Below are 27,763 nucleotides of genomic sequence, written 5' to 3'. Positions count from 1 at the left end.
TCTGCTCTTAGACATTGCTGTCTCAATGTCCTCTTTAATACTATCTAGACTTTCCTTTGGGAATATATTCCAGGGCTCTCCATTTCTTACCATCATAAAATCGTATTTATATAATTATGCATGGCATTGCACTATATACTGCAAATTAAGTTCTTATCATCTCCCCACTTTCTCCCCACTTCCCAGAATGAGAAGACATAAACTTCAGTATATAATTTGTATCTGATATGATGCATCTCTCTGGACAAGATATCCAATTGCAAAGGCAAGGCTATGACTGCACAGTAAACTAAACTAGGCCAGGACACTCTCTCTGACACTGGAAGCACAAAGATCTTGAAGGTGTAGAATTGATTTCAACTCCCCAGTGTGGCAGCGAATAGAAAGTGAAGAGCTACTGTGGGTGCTTATGCTTAAAGGGAATATCCTGTATTTCAATCTGTGTCCATTGCCTCTCATCCTGTCGCTAGGCACCACAAGGAAGAGTCTAGCTGCAATGTCTTTATACACTCCCATCAGGTATTTATGCATATTGATAGGATTCCCTCTGAACCTCCTCTTCTCCAGGCTAAGTTTGACTCCAAGGCCAGCCAGTTTTCAGTCCACCTCAGTCTCCATTTATCTAGCCCATACTTCATGAGTTTCTCAATGACAATGTTATGGGAGACAGTGCCAAAAGCCTTACAACAGTCAAGAGCAACATCCACTGCTCTTCTCTCATCCACTAAACCCGTCATATCATTGTAGAATGTTATCAGATTGATCAGACACGATTTCCCCTGCATAAATCCATGCTGACTACTCCTAGTCACCTTCTTGTCCTTCCTATGTTTGGAAATGGTTTCCAGGATTCTTTGCTCTATCACCTTTCCAGGAATTGATCTGAGAAAATATTCAGGACGGAAAATCTCTGGCATCTCCCACTGAGATTTGTCCTGCAAGACAGAAGCTAAAGAGGGGATGATGTAATGCCTTGTAACACAAGACAGTGGAGTTATGCCATGGAGAATCCCCATGGAATGATGGTGATGGCAACAAACTTTTAAGCTAAGGCGACAGACCCAGACAGTAAGATTATTCTGAATGCCACCATGTGAACTAAATGGCTTCTCGAAATTGCCCATCACTTTCCATTGATGCCAGAGGGAACAGCCAAGCACTGCTCAGCTTACTAGCACAGGTGAAGTGTCTCTGAGGGAGACCGGATGCTGTGGAACTGAACCATTGAAGTACATTCTGAGACCTCAGAAAGTGGAAAAACAACAAGAACTCCTGTGCTACCCAGGTATGCAGCACCACTAATGGTGAGGCTCTGAAGGGATGAGAAATGCAGGCAACACAAGAGTTGTGACACTGAATGAGTACAGGTGCACTTACATACATTTTTTTATCTTTGTTTTTTTTTTTTCAGTGTTTCACAAGTTCAAGATGACAACCCCCCCATAAACTCTTTCTCATTCAACTAGCAGTAGCTCTTTCTTCCCACAAGGTAAAGGGAGGCTGTACTTGTAGAAGGAGGAGAACAATGCAGTGCAGACTTTCAAGGTAGTCATGACTTGACACATGCCGAATGCCAGGTTGGCTCAACAGAGATCATTCCCGGGGAAAGAACAGGACCAGTTTGCATGAGATTATTGACTCTCCTGTCAGGAGGACTACAGGGTACGACATGGTCCACTCCTAGAGGCACATGAACCACACATCCCGGGGCTGTTGCTCAGGGCTGTTTGGGTCTTCAAGGCAATCAACAGCTGGCAGAAGTAGAGATATCCTTGTTCAAGTCTCTGTCCTTGACAGCTGTCGACACCTCAGCAGCTGTTGACAATTAATCGTAAGAGTGTGCTATGTCTGGGGAACAGAGGGAATTCTTCCTTCCCTGCAAACCCCCTTTTTCTGGGAGAAGATAATCACAGAGGCCTACATTTTGAAAGAGAGAAACTTCACCAGGCTAGACTGAGGTCAGAGGTGTTCATAACCACCTTTTCCCTCAGATCCCATTGTTAGTTCATGCTCCCTTTTGGAGAAACTCTATCCTCTCCTTCCGAGCTGCTCTAGATTTCCCCTCGGAAGACATTGCAAACGTTAGATCAAGCAAGTAGTAGGTGTTGAACCCCACCCTTTGATGCTGAGTCTCCTGGGCCTGACACCAGCAGCCTGAATTTTGGGCATCCCTCTGTTCTTCAGCAGCAAGGCTGGGACCATGCTGCAAAATGCCATTTACTTCAAGACACAACTTCCTCGTGCACGTTTTGGGGCTAGTGAAAGTCTCAGCTACAAGAGCAGGGTTTGGGTTGTGTATGGATGATGAAAATTGCTGACGGAGGATCGCTCCTCAAAGTTTCCAGATACTGCAGTTCTGATGAAAAGGGAATCAGTCAAGGTAAGTTCAGAAATAAAATGAGTAAGGGTCTGAGATAATTGCTGTGCTTATTAACAGGAGGAATCACTGACAGTGCTTTCTTAATGGAGAACAGACCTCAGCAGCTAAGTTTGAAATGCTAATTTGCGTGTTTATTCAACTGAAGTTACTTTTTTAAGGTTCAGGGCCATCCTTTGTAAAGTGCATTCTCAGTGTATTGCTCATTGTGAGTGTATTGCTCATTTAACCTCTTGCTTTCCTTTTCTGCCAGGTCTGGCTCCTACCCCGTGATGAAGAAAAGAGAGTATCAGGAAAATATTATGAGCCTCTGGTAGAGAATCTAGCAAGATAAAGCACATGGGTGTTATAACTATTCCAAGAGAAACTGCATAAGTTAAGGAAATTCAGAGTGAATGAGGATATAGAAAGGAAATAAAGTCCTGCAAAATGAAAAAAAAAAAAACATATACTTCACCTAAGATATTCATTAGTGACTGGTGCAATATTTTGCACCCCAGATATTCATAAGTGACTAGGTGGAAAAAAGAACTTCAACTTGATTTTTTTTTTTCTTTTCTAGGGGATGTCATCACAGATGTCTTCTGACCTATCTGTTGCACAGAAAGACTTTGTCTAGGAGGACAAGAAGCCTGGCATATGACATAAATGTTTTAAGTCCAATTTCTTTAAATTATGCAATCACATAGTAGAGGCTGTACTCATGTCTTCAGTAGAGGCACTCGCCTTTGACAACTGACCATAAAAATTTCAGGAAGAGAGGAAGAGAGAAGAGCTTTTAGGATTACTTGGCAATGGGGAGTCAAAATTGAAAAGAAAATTGAGAAGAAATGGCCTTGGCTGACCGAGGAAAGAGGGCTGAGGTACAGTTTGCCTTTGTATGTCTTCAAGCCTGATAAAGTGAGGAGCAGAGAAGGACATGTGAAAAGAAGACATGGAGAAAAAGTCATTCAGGGTTTTCAGTGAGCCTGACCAGTGCAGATGAGCTATGGCCTTCAGGACACTATTTGGAAGAGTTTTCTGGTAGGAGAGTAGTGGGGGAAATTGTGCTTGGTTGTGAGATGAGAATGTGCTGCCTGTGTGAGCTGAAGAGCTAAGGCTGAGCTCCTTGTCCTTAACTCCTCAGAGTCATGATCCCTGCAGAGATATGACCCAAGGCAGAGGAGAAGAGTCAGCGCCCCAAGGGACGGGGATCTGGAGCCCTCCAGGAAAAAAGCAAAGGCAGGAGGGGCCCCTGGACAGAAACCTTGGAAGAGGAGTGAGTTAGAGAGAGCCTGCTCTTGTACCAGATAGTCTGCTGCTGTCGTTGGGGGTTTCTGGAGCAAAGGCCAGGCCATTTTGCCTGCTGGGAGCGTGTCCTGGAAAAGAGTCCAGGGCTTATGTCCAGCTGTGTGCCAGTTGGCCTGCTTCTACCCCACCTCCCCAAAGGAGGCAGAGGGCACAGTGCACGCCATGTCTTCCACGCACGTTCACAGTTTAACCATTAACAAGGAATGTGTCAGATGCCGACTCTTGAGATGAAATGGCAGGGTGACTCGGGGTTGTCTCCTGAGAGATGGGCACCGGGTTACGCCCGTGCAGCATTTCAGAACAAGCGCTACCTCTACCCACCTGTGCAAGACTCTGGCATTTTGGAAGGAAGCTGGGGGAGTCGGAGGTGTCTCCTGAAATGCAGTGGGAGTCGGAGTCCGACGCCGGCTCCATTTGCCTTGCCTGCTCAGTCCTGCTGACTTCCTCCAGTGGTTGCTCCCGGGTCTGGAGGTAGTGAGGGAGCTGAGCAGGGTGAAATTATCATGGGCACTGCTGACAGGCTGTGTTTCCTTCCTATTGCTTTTTTTTTCTCCTCAGCCATATCCTGAAGTGTAGAGAGAACGTCTGAGATGTTTGATCTCAAATATCTTGAGATTTTGAGACCCTTTCAGGCCAAAATTTGCAACTCCTCCAACATCTGATGGCTAATTTCTCTAGACAGGTATCTTGAACCAACCTAGCTGTTACCAGAGTACCTTGTTAAGGTCAAATACTGTACTGCTCTATGGTGTTTTATGTAATGTAGGAGGGGAACTCATTCATTCTTTCAGCAGTGTAAAAAAAAATCTTCTGGTTCTTGGTCCTTTCAGTAGCAAACTTAGTAGATCAACACCAATTCTTTTCAATTTCCCAGTGCTCCTTATGTAATATGAACTGGAAAAGAATGGATAGAGGTATAGGAATCATTAGTCTGGACATGGGCCAAACTTTCTGGAAAACTGTGAGACCTGGCCACATTGGCTATGTCCCTCATAATAAGATAAACTGTGCCAAGACACTGGAACATAATCTTGATTTTTTCCAAATCATCCCAGACACATTTTTCATCCTGTCCAACTAGCCAGTCATTAGGTTCATTCCTGGATGAAGTTTTCAGGTAGGCCTGGGCCAGCAATTTCGATGCAAGCAGCTAGTTCTGCAGGGGAGAATGTGCTGAGATGTGTTGGCATCCATTCATTGACGGTGCTCGCTGGTCAGCTGGTATCAGGTCAAGAGAATGGGCCTTATTTTCTGTTAAGCTTAATGGGACAGACACAGCCACTGTGACAGGTTCTAAAAACAAGGCAGAGGCTATTTCTGCAAGGAGCAAGTGCCAGGTATCATGGTAGCAGGTTGATCCTCAGTCTGGGACTCCAAGCTGCTGTGGGAGCTAAGGTGCATGTAAAGAGTTTTTGTGAGTACCTGTGTGTGGAGAGAAGACCTTACCACATCCAGACCACTTGAAATTTTGACTCAAGTTTACAGTGGAAAGTCATTTTATTTGGAATATCTCAAATTTGGAGGAGGAGCACCAGGTGGTGTTTCAGCAGCTTGGCCAAGTACTCTGATGAGGTGCAGCCATGTGCACAGTCCTCTTCCATTGCATAATGGCAGGCTTTCCCTCTGAACCAGTATGTTAAATCATGCATCCTAATGCTTTAGGGCAATACTCTTGAATAATTTTTGAGTGCTGCTAGAGAGGATAGTATTTGCATGTGCTGTGACTTTGCCATTAGGGCTTTGTACTGGAGCAGGAACTTGTGCCAGTAGAACAGGCTATATAACTGATTATATAGCCTTTAAATTTAGTTGGAATGGCTGATAGAGTAGTTTTGCAGGTGCTTTTGTGACTAAAGTGTTATGGCAGGAGTGTATGAGAAAGAAGATGGAGGATACTCGGGGCCGTCAAAGAAAGACTGATTCAGCCAGTAACCACTGAAAGCACAGCACTGGTTTCTGTTCTAGATAAGGGTGCAACATCCACAGAAGCCATTTTTACTTGTACAATGGAAATGCAATTAATTCAATTTAATTCAGTGGAAAAGGTTTTTTATTTTTGAAGACTTCGGTTAATCTCACTAATGTGCACACTACTCTGAAGTGAACCAGTTTTGGCTTCCGGCTGTTGAATTTCCATACACTTTCATTTGATTGTCTCCTACAAGACTGCCCTGTAGTTCTGAATCAAGTCAACATCTAATGTTCTCTTGCTGAAGGCTGTGCTACGCAGTTCTGTTTGTGTGTGGATGTAATGTGTGTGTGTTTTCAGGGTATTACTGAAGGGTAAAATGTGTAAGGAGCTATGGTTTGCCTTGGAGGTGAGGGAAGAGAAAGTTTCATTGTGCGTGTCCGTGATCTGTACAGTACCATTTGAGGCCTGGCTCAGAGACTGCTTCCTGGCTTCTTTCCTAGATTTTAGCCATCTAAAGCACACTTTCCCGGGCTAAACTAGTATTCTAGGATCTTTCTTTGTCAAAAAGAAAAGAAAGACTCATCTAAAAATCATCATCTAAAAATGACTGATAGGTTCGGTGGAATAAATATCCCTCTAGAAGGAACCAGCCTGTTTACTGTGGTTTTTGAGGGACACTGAAGGACTAATTTCTCTGAGGCGGTAGTTTTTTGCAGAGGAGGAGAATCAGTGCTTGGTGAACAAGGTTCTAGGTTACTATAGAAAGAATATAAGGCTGATTCAGAGAATAAAACACTTTATTTTTCTGTTTTGTTTTAACTGACTAAATGTAATTATTCAGGGTATCATTCTGAAAGATTTACTCACAGTGAGTAGTATTATCTCATACAAATATTCCACTGTATTGAGCACCCACAATCACTGAATCTGCTCACGTTGCTGCAGGTAAATGAAAAACCACCTGAATCCTCAAATAGGATTTTGAGGGATAAGGTTTTTACAGTCTCTCTACATATAGAATCTTTTTTTCAAGTATTTTGATACTTTCTATTTGTAAATTATGCACAAAATACTTATAAAATCTTTACATACTCAACATTTGCACTGTCAAATTCCTTCTCCATTTTTACAAAAAAAGATTGTGTGAGGGCTTTGAAGGGGTAAAATATTCCTTCCAGCTGACAAAATAGCAAATAGTCAGTCTGTTAGAGAAGGGACGTGTCCAGCCCGTATATCTTGATTCGAGTTGGTCATCAATGACAGTTGATGAAGTTTTTAATAGATATGGGAGCACAAATTTCAATACTAACACAACAAGATACCGAGAAGCTGGGTGTACGACCTGGACGGCAAAGGGTTAAAATTAGCAGTATGAGCAGAGCAGGAGTTATGTGCCAAACTGCCAAGGTTAGTTTTTGGCTCCTGGGCGAGACACGCATGTCAACTACTCACTTAGCAGTTAAAGTTCACTATGAAAATATTTTAGGCTTTGATGTTTTAAATGGACAAACCTGGCATCTGCTGGATGGCAGTGTGTGGTCCTTCAGCTCAAACATCGACGCTAACCCTGGTAGATATAGGGAGACTACAGTGCACGTACTTTGCACAGCCTCTGCACTCCCTGATTCAAAAATTATTAACATACCACAATATTCAATTTCTGCTGTGGCATGAAGTGGAATTTCTGAAGTTATAGCTGACTCAAAGAAATGACAAATTGTCTCCAGAACCCATATAACTCACATGTCTGACCAGTTCGGAAACCAAACGGTAGGTGAGGTTGACAATTGATTATCGGCGCCTGAATGCTAATACAGCCCTGCTAACAGCTGCTGTACCAAATATTGCAAACTTAGCCTCTTTGCAAGCAGCTGCACGTCCATGGATGGTGGCGCTGGATGTGAAAGATCTGTTCTTTATGATCCCCTTGCAGAAGGGGGATAAAGAGAAGTTTTCTTGCACTTAGAAGGAAATACAGTATACCTTTAACAGACTCCCACAGGTGTATAAACGTTCGCCCACAATTGCTCATGCCTCACTTGCTAACTTTTACAGATAGTCTCATTCCTTCAAGATAGGAAACTGTACGAACACGTAGATGATTTACTGATAGCAAGTACAGATGAGAATACTTGCTTGAAAGGTACTGTACATTTATGTATTGCTTTAGCAGAGAAAGGTCACCGAGTGTCTCCATCTAAACTCGAGCTGTATCAGAAGGAGGTAAAATGTTTGGTATTTATTTTGAAAGAGGGGCAGCAGGAGATAGACCCAGGGAGAATAGAAGCCATAGTGAAGCTCCCTCACCCTATCACAAAGAAACAGTTATAGGGGAGTTCTAGGCGTAGGGTTTTGTTCTAGTAGGGTTTTGTTGATTGTGGATATCGGAATTAGGGGAATTAACCAAACCTCTAACGGAAGCTACGAAAAATGAAGAGGTGGAACCCATTGCATGGGGCCCTGAGCAAGATAAAGCTTTCAGAGCAATAAAAGGAGCCTTAGTCTCTGCTCCAGCTCTTGAACTCCCGGACTATGCAAAGCCTTTTTATTTGTATGCACATGAATGGAAGGGGCTAGCTAACGGACTATTAATATAGAAATTAGGACCCCACCAAAGGCCAGTAGCACACTATTCTATACAGCTAGATCCGGTGGCAGTGGGAGAACCTGCATACATCAAGTTGATAGAGGTGGCTGTAACAATACTAGAGAAAAGTCACTCCCTTATACTAGGGCATCCTGCTATAATCCATGTATCACCTGAAGTAGAAATACTGTTGAAACAGTATGCAACTCAAGTGTTAACCCCACAGTGGGCATGTAGGTATGAACTAATTCTCTTAACAGAAGATAATGTACCCCTAAAAAGGTGTAATAGTTTGAACCCTGCAAATTTGTTACCATTACCCAATGACAGGGAAGAGCACCACCAGTGTGAACAGGTGATGCCTACTCCAAGCAAGCCCCGAGAGGATTTAACGGATATTCCCTTATAGAATCTCTACCTGATCCTGTTTGTAGATGGTTCATCCTCCTACCTACATGGACGACGGTGGGGTGGGTACACCATGGTGAGCCAAGGGCAAGTAATAGAAGCTGAACCGCTTTCAGTAAGGATGAGCGCACAAGGGGCTGAATTAATAGCCTTGACACGCGCAGATCGCCTAGCGAAAGGAAAGCAAGTTAACATCTATACGGACTCTCGATGAGCCTTTGGAATATGTCACGTGGTAGGAATGCTGTGGAAGGAACAAGGATTCCTCACACCGTCAGAAAAAGTGTGTCAAACAGGGGGGAGATATGTGACTTATTATCCTCAGGATAGGTAGAAAGGATGAATAGGACTTTGAAAGAGAAATTAGCAAAAATCTGTGTATGTACAGGGCTAAAATGGCCAGAAGCCCTAAACTTACCTTTATGGGGTATTCAGAATACTCCAAAGCAGCCCATAGGGTTAACACTTGCAGAAATTCTTTTGAGGAGATATTTAACTGTACCAGGAACCTATATCCCAGCCAAGACCAGTCTATTGGATGGAGATGAGCGATTGATTTGGTATGTACAAGCTATGCAAAAAAGATTTGAAACCTTTAGAAAGCAAACCCGATGGTACCAACCCACTCTACTGAAAACATGGGTGCATGATATATTACCTGGGAATGAGGTTTTAATTAAAGTGTTTTCACGAAAGTCTAAATTAGGACCAAAGTGGGAGGGACCATACACTGTTTTATTATATTCTTGCTTCGCTGTAAAAGTTGCAGGTAAAGAAAACTGGATACACCATTCGCATGTCAAACAGGTCGTGAACAACCATCCACTAGATAAGTAATCCACCCCATGAGGTGGCTGGGCATACTGCTTACATGCTGGTGATGTTACTTACCTTAGCCCGTTATAGAGAATCAACAAATTTTTACTTACGACCCTATTAGTAATAAGGCCACAGCTTTTGTCCTAACAATAGACAATGCTTCGGTATACATTATTGTGCTGGGACTGAATCACAATGGAACTATACTCTATCCCGTAGAACATGGAGTGCAGGCCCTAAATAGTGGAAACAAATGGCAAATGGTCGATGTTAGCGCGTGCATCAGGCGAAAGCAACAGGGATTTATCTGTGAGAGGAATACTATCAAGGCCCAGAACATTTGTCTTGATACTGAACAAAATATCTGCCATTTTGAAATATATCCCGATGAAACTCCTGAAACTATATTTGTGTACCTTGGAAAAGAATATGTTTGTATGAGAACCTATTGTGATTTTATATCTGTAGATAATATAAGTGCCAGTAATCACTCGAATATTTGTATCTATAACTTTACTGAAATCCTAGGATGTGACTTTAATCACTCAGCTCCTGTTACATCTCAGAAGCTGTTGCAGTCCGATTACACACACATTCAAAATGTATTGCCTACCCCTATCAGGACGAATCTCACTTTAGTGAGAAAATTGCTGCAACAATTTGTACGAATTACTGAAACACATTCAAGATAATGGACAAAAAACTTTAATTACTGTTTATCACAATACGGAGGAAGTACACTCTGTTTTAGAAAGAGTAAGAAAGGATGGTGAGCATCAATGGTGGGAAACCCTTCTGGGATGGTCACCGACAGCGACAGGAATTTTAATCTCATACGCCATCCAGTAGTAATCTTACTAGCCTTAACACTGCTGTGCTTGTTACTTGTCACCATCTTATATGTAAGAGTATGGTGCCTGATAAAACAATTAATTGAAGTAGAAGTATTTAAATCATATAAATCAATACGCTAGAACACCGCCTGATTAGCAGAAGCGTATAACACATTATATATAGATTATTGATTTTTGCATAACTTATAAAGCCTTATTATAACTTAGAATATAGGAATACTGTGCTTAAGTTTAATTACTCACACATGTATTTAGCAGGAATGCTCATAAAAACAAAGGAAGGACTGTTAGAGAAGGGAATTGTAGCCGGAATTATGCTTCAGCTTAGCATAAGTCTGACTCTTGCTTAGCATAAGTGCCTAAAGCAGGTGAAGCCTGCAGGCCGCGGGACTGAACTGTAACCCAAAGAGCATTGCTGGCAACGTGACTGCAAAGTCAGCTAAAACCAGCCCTCAAGGGCACAGAGTGACCAGAGTGAAAAGAGGTAACAGCTGACCTTTGGATAAGATAAGGTGCTGTGGAGCAGGAACACAGCAGCTGTCCCGGGATGTAGATGTGAACCAATCAGAGGGAAAGAACCGACTCAGCAAAGAAGATTGGAAGAGACTATCACTGGCAGATGGGAAAATAAAACTGTAAAAAGTATAATTTCTTAAGGATTCTTTTGTTCTGGGTCCCTCCCCAGAGGTACCCATCTCGAGCTGTTACTTTGTCATACCATCATTTAATTAAATAATTAATTTTGCTGTTGTACGTGCGTGAAACTCTGCTCCTTGGAAACCTAGGGTCAAACTATTTCCACAACACAGTCCTTGCACATCTGCAAAAGAACATACCTGAAACAGTGCAAAATATACTACAACAATCATGTGTTGTCAGTTATTAGATATGAATCTCACACATAAAGCAGTATACTGCTGATGGATCATAAGGGACAGCCTTGTCTAGCATCTTTCTTAAGTTTTTCAAGGAAAAAATATGTTAACAGAACAGAACAAGTCTCCTGTGCTACTTCATACGAGAGCAAGTTTCCCCTTAAATATGATAAGCAAGTCTTGAAAGTTCATCGACTGTAGCTTGTCCTTCAGAGATCTTAGCGGTAACTTTGTACATCTGAATAAAGCCTACAGGCACTGTTACCCTTCTGTTAGCTCTTCAGCTCTTCTTCATTGCCTCTTGATGGATAGCACCATGTAGGTATGCACAGATGCACGACTCAGCTTCCATCTACTATCATCTCATAGAACTCCTTCAGGTCCCTCAATTTTTGTCTTGCTTAACTGGGCAGTTGTTATAATCAGCACTTGGGTGGAGTTAACTTACCTTAATTTAGCTTCAATTTTATGTTTCTGCTTTGGGTTGTTTTAGGAGGCAGTGACTTCAAAGCAAGAGAGTCGCCACACAGATGTTCTCCATTGAGTCCTCTGCAGTTTGAACATACCTGCTTTCTGACCAGGCTTTAACAATACACATCTTTTCGTAGAGCTAGCATTTTGTTTAGGTTATATCCATTGGTATTAATGGTTCTGTCATCTACTTATTAATGCTGGCTTTAGCAGATAGTATTACTTAATCACCCTTTTTTTTTTTTTTTTTTTTTTGTAGCTCCTACTGGATTCCCTTATCCTGTTTTTGAAATAGCCTTATTAATTCTGTGCCGATAATTAAATTTGTCACTAGTTCACTTCCTTCTCCTTTTAAATAAATATATTAACCAAAACTTGTCATTAGTATTGCCACTTAGCATATTTCATCAATCGCTATATTTCATGCTTTGCAATAAAAGTTAACTTAACATTTTGTTTCCTGTCATTTAATTATTCTTTGACTTATAGTAGGTTTTTTCCCCCATCCAACAATATGGCAACACACTTTCTTAAAAAGTTAATCTAGGATGCTCTGGTGAAAACCTTATTAGAATCCAAATAAACAATATCAATCAATTCCTTCACTACCATCTGCTTGATTAGCCTTAAGCAATTAAAAATGTGACTCTCACTCAGGAATCTTGGAATTAAATATGGTATCCTGTAATACGTTTGAAACGTACAGATTATTTCAAAGGCTATATCGTCGCAGTGATGACAAATGATAAAATACAGATAACTTTCTACAATAATTCTTTTTTTTTTCTCATTATAGATGAACAAATATGTTGGAAGGAGACAATTCTTTCAACTGAGCTTAGCGTAATGACAACATATTCTGAAATAAAGCTTGTTTTATACTACAAAAATATAGCTATCTACAGCTCCTTCTGGAAAAACAGAGTGGTTAGGACAATACTCAGGTCTTTTTTTTTTTTTTTTTTGACATAAGAAACTGAAAATAGCACCATTAGGATAGAGATTTAAAACATTTTTTTTTCTACATCATGGCTTCAGATCTACTGTGCTCATCATGGTTATTGGAAAGAATTTCATGCAGTTTCTCTTCTTCTGGAACCTGCCATGAAAACCAAAGAAGAGTTCAGTCAATGACATATAGAACTCGTTTTGTCCTAAGAGGAGATTAATCTCTCCTCTTCTCTGCACTGAGAAGGTCGTTCTCTGCACTGAGAAGGCTGTTTATATATGTTATCTATTTACTAACAGTGACCCAGACTTACATCAGCCAGCAATTCTGAATTCTGAGGAATGAATTCAGGTGTTCTTAATAGAAGAATACCGTAACATTCACTCTAGCAACCAGTGTGCAAAAGTAATGCCTGGACTTTCAAAGAGCTCTGAGGAAACAAGGTGTCCATCTCTAAAGGGACTCAAAGGAAGTTGTATGCCAACTGTAAACCTCCTTTCCTACTAAAGCTCACTTATCTTATTTCTATGAGTAGTTCTACTGATACTACAGGACCTTCAACTGAGCACAGCTGTATTATTATCACTGGTCAACACAGGGATAATCCAGTCATTCATGGGCTGTGAATTCTTCTGTCACACTTCAAAGTTTTCTTCTTCCTGTCATTTTTCAGCATTTATATATGACAGCCTGTTTCAAGACTTACTGTAAACAGTGCTTGTGACTCTTCCAAGGTCAAATAGCAAATGACTTGCAAAGCTGTCATTAAAAGGTGCTTTTTTCTGATTGTCCCCTCTACCGCTCATCTTTTGGCTCACAACTTCCCTTCTGACCAAAAGCCGAATTGCATTGTTCCTGCCTGAGATTTATTCATGAGAAAATTAATAAATTCTCCTTTTAGGTTCACATTATTTTATTTACGTGAAATTTATATCATGCCTTTCTTATCTTACCTTTTTGAGCTTGTCCTAGCATAAAAGACAAATTTCAGACTGCCTAATTTAAGATTATGTCATCAGTCTATACTGAAGAGAGATGCAGAAAGCCTACAAATAGAACTAGGAGTTTCTTAGGTTAGCCAAGATGAAATGTTTGTCTGAGTTTGTGCACTTGATTGTATTCATCTAACTCAGAGATAGGTGTGAGACTGAACTGATCAAATCTAGATGTCTGCAGTGTAGAGCTCCACATCTTAAGTAGTCAATGAAGGGTCCATCACAATCAGAGGAGGGCATATGGACTCTTAAGATCCTATTTCATCTAACCCTAATACAGGTCTGAAATGATTCAAATGAACTGCAATCTAAAGCTATCTTTCTTTGAGTATAGAAGGACTATTTCAGAGGTAGTTTTTTCTCATCCCCATCTGCATCTTCATGCGTAAACCAACAGTGCCAGGAGGCAGGTCTTCTTCTGAACAATAAGCTCAATTGTCAGATCACTAAATCAGGAAGCAGAAGAGCTTCTCTCAGTCTAAGGGAGACTGCCTCTATAAATAATGAATATATGCTCTAAATTTCATTTGGCAGGAAATCTTAGATGGTGTTACAAAAACAGCCAAGAATGTTGCTAAATATGTTTCAAAATATCAGCAAGGAAGAAGAAACCTACAGAGTAGGAAATGAAAAGGGAATTAAAGCAATTCTGGTCTCAATTCATTGGCTGCATTTCTACTTTTTGCTCAAGGCCAGTATAATGTAAAAGACAGGACTAGGTAAGAAGTCCAAAAAGATACTGGAGACCTTGATAAAGTCAAAGGCTGATGCAAGGCAACAGTTTCAAAGCTGACTCTTGTGTGCAAGTGATCCTTTCTATTTTAACGAAGGGTCACACTGTGTCTCCACAAACACCAAAACAAGACTGTAGTGCTGTACATCTTCCTACGTAACAAAATTAAAGCTTCTCCAACAGGATCATTTTCCAGTCATGGATTGTATCTTACCTCCCAGTAAACAGAGTCATCAAAACAATTCTGATCAGATGCTTGTCCCAAAAAGGGCAGCTTTAGAATGCCACCTGCAGGGAAATGGGTAACAGAGGTTAAAAAATGGACGCTGTGCCCAAAAAGATATTTCTCAGATGTGCCCTAGGGAATCATTTAATTTCTTTACCTTGTTTTCTAGTCTACAGAAACGTACAGCCCTCCTAGGACACTGTGCCTCTCACCAGAGGTGATGAAGGTTGCTGCATGTTGACGTTGATCATCACTACCCATTAGCTTCTTTTATTTTGTTCTCTGTCCCTCCTTAGCTGCTATTATGTCCTTAATCTCCCAGAGCTCTACACAAACAATTTTAATTTTAGCAATTCCTCCCTTTTAGGAGATTAACTTTGTAATAGCCTTTATGTTAGATCTTTGGAGGTTTGTAAACATGCTATCTTTATCTCTGATTACCCTTCAGGATTTCTTAGTGATAGCGATGGATGGAGCATGCACGGATATCCAAAAGGGAAGTGTAAGTCACACGTAGCGTGCAAACAAAATCCTATTTGGATCTGTTCGCTTTCTCTAGAGCATGGCCACAAGTGACCACATAATCTAATCTGTGCACTGGGAACTACTAGACTGCATGACTGAAATTCTCCCTTTTCCCTTGAAAATCAAATCTTAGATTTTTCACATGAAATTGTTGACACGTTGAAGTTCTCCTTGGGCACATCTCCAAATTCACATTGCTTTTAACTAATGTATACATCACACTGACCTGTCACTACTCCGCCTACCAGCGCAATTCCGATTGTACTGCCCAGGGCAGCAGCCTGTATTTCAGGAGTAAAGTGGACAGTTGACCTGTAAAGGACAGAAAAGTAAACCACAGGCAACTAAAAATTGTTACATTTTGACGATGAGCTTCTGTCTTACAGCTCTGTTAATGTTTGCTCTCCGCTGGACAGGATGGCTTATATCTTGTCACTGCTGCGACCATGGCATGAACCATGTGAGACTGATCTTATTTCAGCCTTATTTTAGATTAAAACACAGCATAAAGTTTTTTAAAAGCTTATTAGTATCTTATAAACCTTCAGGCAATGTTACCCTTTGTGAAAATGACCACCATTTCATCTCCCTGTAGCCTTCTTTGTAAAAGAGTAAAGTAATCAATTTTTGGAATTGATCTGTTTCTTGAATATCTTAGAGCTTCCAGTGGTGTAATTGCAGACTCATGATAATGATTCTATTACTTTTGATGAATTGTGCTGTGTGTTGTTGCTTTTTATGATTTTTTAATTTTTACCTGAGCTTTTAATTTGGAACAAGCTTGGCATATAAACCGTGTATTAAAGGAGGGATATCAAGAAGAGTTGTACTTAAACCGTAACACCATGTCTGGCATCAAGCCAAAGGTACATTTTATGAAAATAAGTCATAATTAAATCCAAGGAAGGCAAAAAAATTAGAATAAGTCTTCACTAAAGAAACTTCTTTCTCTCTTCTCTGTAACTTACCTGCTTTCTTCTTTCATTGCGGTTACAATGATGCCTGCGATACCTCCCAGTATTCCAGGTAAACCATGTAAATTATGGACTCCACAAGTGTCATGAATGTTCAGTTTGGAGGCCATAAAAGGCTGAAATGAGAGGAAACACAAAGTTTATGGTGAATGTATAGTCTTCCATTACCTCTAGAACGATACGCAAAAGAAATAGAAGAACAAGAATCAGTTAAGCATGTTTCACGTACATAGGTAAAGTTTGGCTATAAAACCTGCTATCTTCCCCTTCATTGTGAAACTATGTACATAGAGAAAACTAGGTAACTATAATGGTACAAATGTACAGTGTGCCATTCTAAGTATAATGGTACAAAACATGCTAGTTCTGTGATGTTCCTGATCTTTTGAGGCACTGTAAGAAAGATTGAAAGAAGTGGCTGATACGTGCATGACTATTCTGAGTCTACTAGTCACTTTCTTCTAGAATGTTTCTCCATCAGGAAATGGCAGTTTGTTAAAATCAGAAAAAGTAGCACTCCCAAAATGGAGAGTTTTAGTCAGAATACTTTATTTTGCACATGAAACGCTTCCACTTTGGATTTTAAAATTATTTCCATTACAGATTTATTCAGAAATCTTAAAACACTGAAATTTAGTTAATACAATTTCAGTGATCTGAAGCACAGATCTTCTGGTGGAAGTTGCTTGGGAAACATGGTCTCGGAGTAAAATTCTGCCAGTTCCTTGAAACAGAAATCCCAGGTTCAATGAACTCTAATATCTACATGATCCACCTAAATTTTTACCTAGACGATAAATTCAAGATGGTTCATAAACAGGCATTTAAGTCACACTGATTTCAAAATAAGTTAACTAGTACTTGTAATCTATAGAATATAAGACAGTTACTAAAATTCCTTTCTAGTAAACTAAGTCAATGAAGTAATAAAGTAAATGAGAGCAGAGGCAGGTCCTAGATACTTACAGTCAGGAACTTGAACCCAAGGACAGAGATGATCCCGGCAATACTCCCAATGCACATGGCACCAAAAGGGTAGATTGACATGTCAGCACAGGTACCCACTGCTACTCCTCCTGCCAGGGTGGCATTTTGAATAAGAACCTGCACAGAGTTTATAGTGCTGAAGATGAAGCCAGGAAGGCTTGTTTGGGTCTTTTTTTTTTTTTTTTTTTCTTTTTCTTTCCGCTAGATAGGAATAGTCTAATGAAGATTGAACAGGAATTTAAAATGTTCCTACCTGCTGCGCATTTCTAGATTTAGTTCAAAACTGCTTGGAGCCAGTTTAGCCTGGATCTGCTATGGGTATATCCCCCTTCCTGGCTTCTCACAGCAGACTCCCCTTTGTTCTTCTGTAAAGTTACTGAAGTTCACTCAAACTCTTGCTAAGCCTGGCTGAGCCAGCAAGGACTGCATCCCGCAACAACAGCAGCAAATTCTACAAATTCATTGAACTGGACCACCTCACACTAGGCTTAGACGATCACTGCAAAAACTGGAAAGTAGTGGGTGAAAACATGAATTTTAAGGCAAGGAGAGGAAAGTGTGGGATTCTGGCATCTCCAGTCTCCTTTGACTTTGGCTGCTGTGCAGCTGATTCGTGTAAGTTCTTCTTTGGAACAAGACCTCCAAATCAACCTGAACTTGTAAGATGCCTAATGTGCCTATGGCCCATTTGGTTCTGTGGACAAGAGAGATTAAGGGAGCAGAACCATCACTATAATGCCTAAGAGCATCTGGGCTCTCCAGATGAAGTGATCCCACTGAGGATCACATTGAGTATGTGCAGGGAGGGATGACTTATGCTCCAACCTGACATTGTACCTTTTAGAAGCATAATAGCACTAATTTTTCCCACACGTTGAGCAAAGGCTCCAGATAGCTTACAAATGTTGAAAATCTACAGAATTATCCTTACTACAGAGGGATGACTCAATTTAACAGAGGGTTTGACATGACTCTTACCATACTGAATTTGCCTCTCTGATCCACCAGGCTGGAGAGGGCAAATGTTACGACAGCACATGCAGCAAGGGAGTAGTAAGTGTTGATAGCTGCTTTAGTCTCGTCACGTGCAATGGCAGAGTTAAAACTGGGCCAAAACAGCCAAAGGAATAGGGTACCTAGATGAATACAGGATAAACTGAAACAAAGACTGCTCAATCACAGGGGTATGTTAGTGTGAAAAATTCAACACAAAAGAACTACCTACAGGAAGTCAGGAAGATTCTCGGTATGAAAAATGAAATAATCAAAATCCTGGAAGAAATAACAGATTATGCAGAAGCTTTTGATACTAGCAGCTGGGATTCTGACCCATGGTCTCTGTCAAATCTTGCTGCAGGACTTTAAGATATAATAACCCCTTGCCATGTCCTACATACAGCTTACTTACAGAGCTCACAACCTTTGTAAAAATGATGGCAGGATAGGATATGTGCTGGTGCAAGACAGTTTACATACAAATCCTTTATCACCTATTGATATAAGCGATAAGTTTAGCTGATAAATTTATTTATGGACAGGTTCAGTGAGAGATAGATGAATATCCCACTCCATAAACCATATATTTTGTAACATTTATTAGAGGGACGGAGCACTGCTGAATACGGCCAATTTCTATGGACATGCATGCTTATACCAAAAGTCACAAAAGGGGACTCCCCACCAATGCACAGTGAAAATGCATCTTTAATTTGAGGTTTCCTCTTTTTATCCAAAGGAAAAAATGTAAAAATGTGAGTTTCACTGAAAGCTTAAGGCATACATTAGACAAAACAGAACATGACTCCAGAACTGTGTCTGGAAAAATGGATGCAGCATAACAATAGGTAATCTTCAAGACAAACTGAAAGAAGGATGGACAACTAATCAGAGCTCACTATTACTTCCCTGTGCTTCTTCTACTTACCAATCATGGCAAATATGTCAGAGTGGTGGCTTGATTCTTCATTTTCATGTTTATTTTTCAAACCAGGACGATACAAGACTAGGGTTACAGCCAAACCAAAATAAGCTCCAAAAGCATGGATAGTCATTGAGGCTCCAACATCAGTGGCCTGCAACAGGGATCCAAAACAATATCATAAATTTTAAATAGAGGAAGGATGAGGATCTGGTGAATGAGAAGACTGGATAACTCTGATGGTTTATTTTCTATGGAATAGAGTAGAATATATAGACTAAAAGTATTACAAAGTGAAAACATCACTAATAAGAATGCATGTGACACTATAACTACAAATCAGAATTTATATGAAACACTTTTCTACTGATCTTTTTTAGTATGGTCTTTAGTGATTTTTTTGTCTAATCGTATTGGAAAGCAGAATTCCTAATCACTGGTGAAGGATTGCAAGGGATTTTATGAGTGAATATGGTAAAAAGTGAAACATCTCAAGATTCTTCAAAATTGAGTTGTTAGATTTCAATCGGGATAAGGCATTCCTTGCTCAAGTGCCTCTCCAGCTTAAAAATGCAACATTCCTTGACTAGGCTTGACTATACTCTGAGCATAGTATTTACATATTTACTAAACTAAGGGAGATGCAGGGAAAAATAAGATAGTTTAAGATCAAGGAAAGAATATTCAAAGATTTCTGTAATCAAAAGCAAAATCAATGCAATAGATGTTAGAAGATCTTTAGATATGGACACTAGCTTGCTTTTGGCCCTCCTGACCATATCTATTTCTGTAATGCTTTCTTCTAATAAATAGATGATGCTATTACTTTCATGAGTATTTTTCAAATATATACCTAAAATTACCATCACTTTTTGCCCAAACCACGTAATGTTGAAGATAATGCTGAAGCATTTATTAGGGGATATGCTACAGTCAGAAGCTGGTAAATGGAAACATGCGGCATAATACAAAAGTGAAGTCGTCCACTGACATTTGAGATGTGCTCCAGAGGCCAGTGTTGAAAAGCACAGGTCATTATAGCTCCTTTGTCACTATATAGACAGAAGCAGTATCTTAAGTTGGGGTGCAGCAGTGAGATATCTGAACAAAAGAAGCCAGACTGAAGAAGAAGAAGAAGAGCAAAGACTTGGGGAATCCAATGTGAGAGGAGGTAGATGGCTGTGAAAGACAAACTATTCAACAACTACTTCTAAATACTTTTACCTGCAGTATTTCTGTAACTAGATGTTCATTGCATGCAAAGATTGTGATCTCCAAAATCGTCAAGATCAGCATCTGAACTGGACTTGTTTTCCCCAGGACTACTCCAAATGAAATTAAAGCAGTTGCTGTACTGAAGTCTGCATTTATCATGCTGAAGTTAAGAACGTAAATAAAAATAAAACCAAAAGAAGAGAGGAAAAAAAAGAGGCAAAAAAAGAAAAATCAGTTTCCTGGAAATAAAGATGGACTAAAACTTATCATATCAGTAAAATGATAAAGTTTTAACACTTGAGTTTTAAAACCGTTAGGCTACATTCTGCTCTTTGTGGACAAAAATTAAACTTTTCCTTTCCTAGGCAGGGGGATCTTATGGGTTACTAAGGGTAGAGTGTGGGAAGGTTACCTGCTACTTATACCATATTTGTGTGCAGCTGGTTGAAATTACAGTGAAAAGTCACATGAGACTTTTACTGAGGATGCACAGAGATATTTCCATTTCTTATTGTTGCTTGAATTCCGAAGGTAACAGGGAGCTTCTGGTTTTGGTCGGATGGTTTAGCTCATGTCAAAAGCCCTACATGCCTTTCTGACATTGTGCATCAGGTTTGCACTAGCTGATGTCAGGAAGGAGCAGTGTTAGCAGGTTACGGGAAATGGCAAAACATTCAGGAGCTATTTATATTATCCTGCACGTCCCTCAGTAATGTTTGGATGCTCTTTCATTCAAAATAGTCTACAAGTTTTCTCAGGAAAGAGAATTGCAGATGTTTACGGCACTCTGAGACCTTGGCAGATGCAAAACAGATAAGTGGGAAGAGGGTTAAAAATATTTGGAGACATTCATGAGCAAAGGTTTCTGATTCCAGGGCTGGAGTCCAAAGCCTATTGCAGCGCCTGAAAATGGGCCCTAAGCAAGATGATTATGCCAACAATTTCTCTAGAAGTAGGAGAAAACCTCACATGTAGATAAACATACCGGTCCAGCCATTCCTCTGTGACACCATGTACCATGAAAGGACAGGGTACATGTGCCTTTTGTGCCTGCTAGGTGAAGGAGAGATCTGGAGAGCTCCTGGTGCTGTGCTGGTCAGGGAAATATTGCAACTTCCAGGGCTCTAGAAATTCAAAAGGATCTCTCTACATGGCACATGGCCCACCTGTAACTTAGGACCAAAATTTCATCCTGTTTTCCCTTGGCCCAATCCACTAGTGTTGCCCCTTGAGAGGTGAAAGATTGATGAATGCCAAGAGGCGTGCAGTAACGCTCTATCACATTTTAGTGAGCTCAGAAGTCTAATCTCACAGCTGTTGTAGTTTTATGTCTTTTCCTGATATCTTAAGGGGGAGATTATCAATTCTGGAAATGTTGCACATACCTTTTGATATCAACATTAATTTTTCCTCCTTTCATGTGCCAAAATCCTTGCACCAGGGTGCCCCACTGGAGACCCAAGGCAGCAATGAGCATGTTGATACCAACACCGCTGAATCCATATTTCTTCAGAAAGGTCATCAGGAAACCAAATCCAACAAATATCATCACATGGACATCCTGAAAAACTTAAGGGGGAAAAAAAATTTATGCAAACAGGGACTGTAGACACAGGAAAGTCAGGGACAAAGGAGGGTTTAATAAAAGGGAAATTGATTTCAAACTCATATTGTCACTACGATCCATCCATCCATATTTGATGACGACCCTGCTTGTTGCAGATTGAATGTTTTGAAAATTCACGACCTAAATATTTTGTTATTCTGAAGTGTTTAATGTGATTTAATAATCTCTGCAACTACCAGATCTGAGTCCCGTAATTAAGATGTTTTTCTGATTTTATTGTTAATAATATTGTTTCTCTCAATAGAGAGAAACTCTTTATTTTCATTTCTCTTTCATTGGTCCTTAGATGTAGATATGTAGGAAAAACTGAGACAGTGAGCTAGTAAATGTAATATTCGGCTTGAAGTTACATTTGCCAGTTGTGATACTTTCATATGATTCCTATAATTTTGCTACATGCATTGCCATCTTCAGCCAAAAGAGGGCCCATAACCACAATAAATTACTGGAGATCCCCAATAAGCTGTACTGTACTTCCATTGTCACATGCTAGTACTGACATAGCACTGAAATGCATACATGCGTGCAAATAAGAACGTTTACATTGGGTTGCACACTCTTAAGAATTAGGGTCTAAATGCCCAGACATGCCTGTCACTTTCACTTCCTTTTTGGACTGGATTTTTCACATATATTTACTGACTTTGATAATAGGCAGGGATGTGAGTTTCTGAGGCTCCTGCAGTCCTTTGGAATCGTCCCCTTTTCCATTATTCAGTTTCCAGAACTACCTTCCAAAATTTTGTGTTGTACTTACTACTTATTTTAAGAGATACACAGTCAACTTAGCTCCCTCATTTGGACTGCTGCTCTTTTGATATACTTGCAAATTTTGTATTGCAAAGCTGAGTGAAAATAATCATCTTGCTTAGAGTTCAACATACGTCCTTGCTTTAAAGGACTTTGCAAGAAACTGAAAAGATATGCCTTGGGATAACATAAACCATGCTTAAACAACCTTCCTGGTCTTACCAGCAGCAAAATTTTTATGCAATCAAGAATTTAAAATAGTACAGTGCATTCCGTATTCAACAATAGTTCTTAGGGGTCCCATTATTTTTAGGGTTGGGACACTAACTACAGCTACCCTGACATCTGCTGATGCTCAGCAGTTTAGTTGGATTCATAGGCTTGCAAGTGAGACAAAAATGTGTTGGTAGGTCATGTGAAAAAGATCTTCTCAAATAAGGGAAGGAGTCATTAGAGATCCTCCCCTCTCCCCGCCACTTCTTTTGGAGGATATGTGAAAATTGGATACCTAACAAGCCTTTTTCTCCTCTTTTTAAAGTAATTTTCTACTGGTGACTCTTCACGCAGTTCTGTGCGGGATCAGCATCCTTGTATAGTAGAAATGGCCCAGTTTATGGGACTGACTCTTGTAAAGCTATTCTATAAAAGGCTTGTTAATGGTGCCAAACAAATTCAGAACTAGAGTGAAAGTCTATAAAAGAAGCAAATTCTATGACAGTAGCTCTTTTGTTTGACTTCTAGAGAAACAAGTGGAAATGTATTAAATAAATTTATTAGCATAACAAGTTACAAAGAGATACAGGGCTTCAACAATTCAATTTTTATCACAAATGAGTTTCATACACAAAATGAGAGGTGCATTTGAAAATGACCCACTGCATGCCTTTTTAGAGTCTGAATCAACCTAGGTTATGGATTTCCAGTAAAGCCTAAGGAATAACCTAATCCTTAATTGCACACATTCACAGAAGCAGCCAGCTCTGTATGAGAGGGTTCTCCCAGTCTCCCGGGGGGACTGTGATTTGTTAGTATTCATCATATTATTTTCACTTGTTTATAATGTGCTGGTTAAGTCATTACGGGCAAAGTAAGTAAAATGCTCTCATCAAAAAAATGCCATTTGTATTCACAACAGTGCAATGAATCATGTCTAGATTAGTAAAAGATGCTTTACTGCTTAAGTAACCTGACACTAACTAAGCAAGGACCAAAGAACGTTTTTCAAAAGCACCTTGATGACCGAGTAGTTTAGTTATCAATGCCCCTCAACTGTGCTTCTGCATGCTCAAGTCTATTTTGAAAGGTGCTTTTGGAAATCTTACCACAGCCCTAAAGATGCAATTCTGCTGGAAGCAAGTGGCTTGTACACATGCAATCCTGAGGCCTCCTGAGGGCTATCCAGGACTCATATAAATATTTTAAAGCTGTCTGGACTCACTTACATATCAGATCAAAAGTCCTGCGGAAAACTGGGTTAATTCATAGATGTTAAGGACAATTTTCACAAATTGAAGATCTGGAATTTGTCTAGTATGGACCTTGTGCTTGAACTACCTCCTACCCTTTTTTTTAAACAACAGTAGGTCTGTAATGATTTTAAATGATGGAGAAAGCAGCACAATTTGAAATAAGCTGTTTCAATGACTAATTGTGCTTAATAAAATATAACACTTCTGTTCTGTGAAACAGGAAGAGAAAGATTGTGAAGAATGCTCCAGCAGATGCTGGACAAAATCAATGCATGCAGTTCTGCCAAGGCTGCCTGAAGTCAATATATTAATTTCACTACAAGGTCTCTGCATGATGGTCAGTCTCAATGCAAAGATGTTTGTAAAATCGAGTTTTATACTTAAACTGTAATTTTGCTGTGCCTGAAAAAGAAAACCTTGCAACCCAGAACAAGAAGGGCGCAGAAGCCTTTCTGAGCTCTGGGACATGGGTCAGATACAGAACATTACATCCTGGATGCCAGCACTGAAGAAATTGCCTAGGAGTACCTGCGAAACCACTGCTCACCCTTTTCCTGCCATTGCAATGGTACACCACACACAAAGTTGTCCATCCAATTCACCATTGCTGTACTTAGTTCCTCTAGAAATAGATATGATGCAAAGCTATATTATGGGAATGATCTCAGCTCAGGCCTCCTAATCTGAACGCCAGATTATAGTGGCCTTCAACTATTTTTTTCGACTTTCTAAGGAATGAATCCAAAAATGCTGAAACAGCTCATTCCATGGCACTGAGGTATTTAAAGCGTACAAAAGCAGTCCTTACACTGCAGATCTGGCAATATAAACCGGACCCTAGATGAAGCAATTAAATCTACCGTGGAACAAGGTACAGATGAAGCTACCATCCCAGGGCTGCCTGGAGAGAGCATGTGAAGCAGTTTGGTTCCATCATTTTGTGAGTTCAGGGGAAGACTTGTCTCAGAATATGTCTCAATACATCTATACCACCATGGTCTTAACTTTTGGCCAGATACTCCTGAAAACTCTGTGCCTTTATGTGCACTTTGTAGATAACGATCTTTATGAGAAGATGGTCTAAAAGTGAAAGCACGGGTATCAAGAAATACTGCTTCTTTTTCCCACTTGTTTACTGTGAATAGCATTCATCTAATCTTAGGTGAGTGCCTAAAAGCCCATCTATTATGTTTACTTAGTTTATATCCATACTAGTCAACTCAATAGCCCAGGGCCTGTTCTCTGGCCAAAGGACAAATGACACAGCTTTACTCATATCCGCACAACTAAGCAGTATTCTCACCCATGCCGTGTATTATGAATAGTCCTTGATCCATGCAATGCCTAAAGCCATACTGAGGCATGCTGGAGATCAGGGTGCTGTTTTCCATGAGCCGAAACCGTGCCAGAAGCTTCCTACCAGTTCAACAGTGTGGACAACCTGGAGACAATGTACTATTATAAGGTGGTCATAGACTGCCTTTGAGGGGCGAGAAACAGAGCTGGAGAGAGAAAGAGAGCAATATTTTCCATGTATTTCAGGCACTAGTCTTAGAGAGGAAAAGACTATAGATGATCCCTAACTGAACAGCTTACATTTTAAGGCCTATGTTTTTAGAGTTAATATCCTGCACTTTCTCTGCCCTCCTTTTAAAGTAGAGATGTCAGAGTGAAAAACAGGGCTCCGCACAAGGGCAGGGACAAGGTTTTGTTTGATGCTGTTTCAGGAGCTCCCCAAGAAATTCTGCACCCATGGTGCTACGCGAGGCACAGAAAGCTTCTGTCCAGAAGACTCCAGAAGACTCACAATTTAAAAAGAAATGTGCTTCACTCTGATTCTTAAAAATGGCCAACCCAAGCACCTCCTTTCTTTTTCCTTTGCAAGGGGGACTCCAAGAAAGTGCAGGGCAGCAGAGTACTAGAGCCAGAAGGGTGATATTCAACCTGGAGAAGGTTGTTCTTGCAGAGCAAATAGATCTTAACCTGAGTGTGAGGGATACATGACCTAGATGGCTTCCTTACGGCTTCCCAAACTATACCAGGAGGCAGATGCCCAAAACACTATTGGTCTGTGACTGTACTTGTGGTTATTGTTTTGGGGAAGAGAAGAAGCAGCTGGAGAGGTGTTTTAGGCTATAGCTTATGTAAGTAAAATAAAAGTACTACAGTACAACGGTCATCTGTGCTGTTAAAGTGTTAGCATAGTCCCAGGCATGGTTTTGGCCTAGGCCATCTACCACTGTGCCAGGCAACAGTGGACCTGAGATCATTGCCAACATACTGTCGGGATGCAACCAACTAGTTTAGGAGCTGAGATAGTTCAATATGATGGACATAGCCAGGCTGTGCCTCAGACAAAGAATAAGCTCTGGCACAGCTTAATTTACTAGTAAATTAAACTGAAGCAAACTAATAGGCAGTGCAAAATTCATCTCTTGGAGACACTGCTACATTGCAATGGAGTTGCCTGTAATTGGCCCCTGATGTTCATCAGCTGACTTGCATCTGGAGCTGAATAAATCCCTGTATTCACTGCTCTCAAATGGACAATGTTCTGTGTAAGGATTTACAATGCACGGCTAATGAGGTGTGAACTGACCCCAGGACTACATTCCCCTGTAACAGCTGCTGAAAGGCCTTCTGGAATAACACAAAAAGAGCGATATATACATGTGTACTACATGCAGGCTAGGAATTCTGCATCGTTTGATCATCATTAAGAGGATTCCACTGAGGATTACAAATTTTTACTATATCAGAGCCAAGGAGAACAACAAACTTTCATTAGTTTAAGACACAGGATGTTCCTCTGCAAACTTCTCTTGCTATTTATTCGTAAAGGCTGACTCTTCGCCTGAGAAAGGAAGGTGGGAGAGGTCAATAACTACTTCTCATACCAAAAGCATTCTCCCTAGACTCTATCAGGCATTTTAATAATGCTGAATATGCTGGCTGTTTTCATGTTGTGATAAGATGGCCTTTTGAAACCTGGTTAATAGTAATGGCAGGCTATATTCATTGTCTTTTTTTGATACAGTAATCAGAATAGAAGGACTTGCAAGGAGCACTGTCATTCGCCTCTGGAAAATGGCAGAACTGTTCAAAGAAATTCAGATTTCTCCAAGTTTCAACCTATTATACAAACACTAGGACTCTTTTCAGGACTTTTCTCCTGGAATGGCTAACTTCTCAGCAGTTAGTCACTTTCGGAACATATGCACTCAACTGGAATTTATCTTTGAAGTCTATTGCTTTCACACTTGAGAAAAAGTTTATCTCAAAGCCTGCCTTTCTTTTATAGCTATATTATTTGGTCTCATAAATTATATCCTCTTTATTTAGCAACCTTGCTTAGGATTATTTCAAAGAACTTCTAACTTCTGTAAAAGTTAGATAGCAATACTTACGTGGGTATATATTTTCCTGGGAGGCATCGCTTCTGTCATATTCCACAAATATCCCAAACAAAACAATGATGATCACTTCCAGGAGAAGAGCCAGGAGAGAGAACTTGAACCTCATGTTGGTGTCAAGGGCTGAAGGCATTGCAGGACAGCAGAAGGCTGTGAGAGCATGATAAAGAAAGGGTTGCCTAATTCAGTGATATAGCAAGGGAGAGACAGGCGAACCCACTGTCACACCCACTATGGGAGGGAAATAGTATAGGTCGATATAGTAATTGCTGCTCGCCGGGCTATTTCTGTGTATGAAATGTTGGTTTAAAATTTGTTCAAATTGTATTACTAAATAGCTCATTTAATCATAGATAGGCTTCTCAGTATCTTATATATATTTTAAAAGG

The 27,763-nt window shown here is 40.3% G+C and overlaps 1 protein-coding gene across 1 annotated transcript; it reads right to left on the bottom strand.

Moving 5' to 3' along the window:
* Positions 1–12,480: 12,480 nt before the first annotated feature.
* Positions 12,481–27,542, bottom strand: RHAG (Rh associated glycoprotein). The gene is made up of 10 exons (XM_009676888.2): positions 27,369–27,542; positions 21,501–21,684; positions 20,125–20,275; positions 18,907–19,054; positions 17,961–18,118; positions 16,962–17,099; positions 15,990–16,111; positions 15,248–15,333; positions 14,485–14,558; positions 12,481–12,692 (listed from the first exon to the last, which is right to left on the bottom strand). Exons 1-10 carry the CDS (start codon positions 27,505–27,507, stop codon positions 12,615–12,617), a joined length of 1,278 nt encoding a protein of 425 aa, XP_009675183.1. The 5' UTR covers positions 27,508–27,542; the 3' UTR covers positions 12,481–12,614.
* Positions 27,543–27,763: the final 221 nt, after the last annotated feature.

Source organism: Struthio camelus, chromosome 3 (genome assembly GCF_040807025.1).
Source record: "Struthio camelus isolate bStrCam1 chromosome 3, bStrCam1.hap1, whole genome shotgun sequence".
In the NCBI taxonomy this organism is placed as follows: domain Eukaryota; kingdom Metazoa; phylum Chordata; class Aves; order Struthioniformes; family Struthionidae; genus Struthio; species Struthio camelus.
The sequence above is the reverse complement of the archived record's forward strand: the minus strand, read 5'-3'. Positions and strand labels throughout refer to the sequence as shown.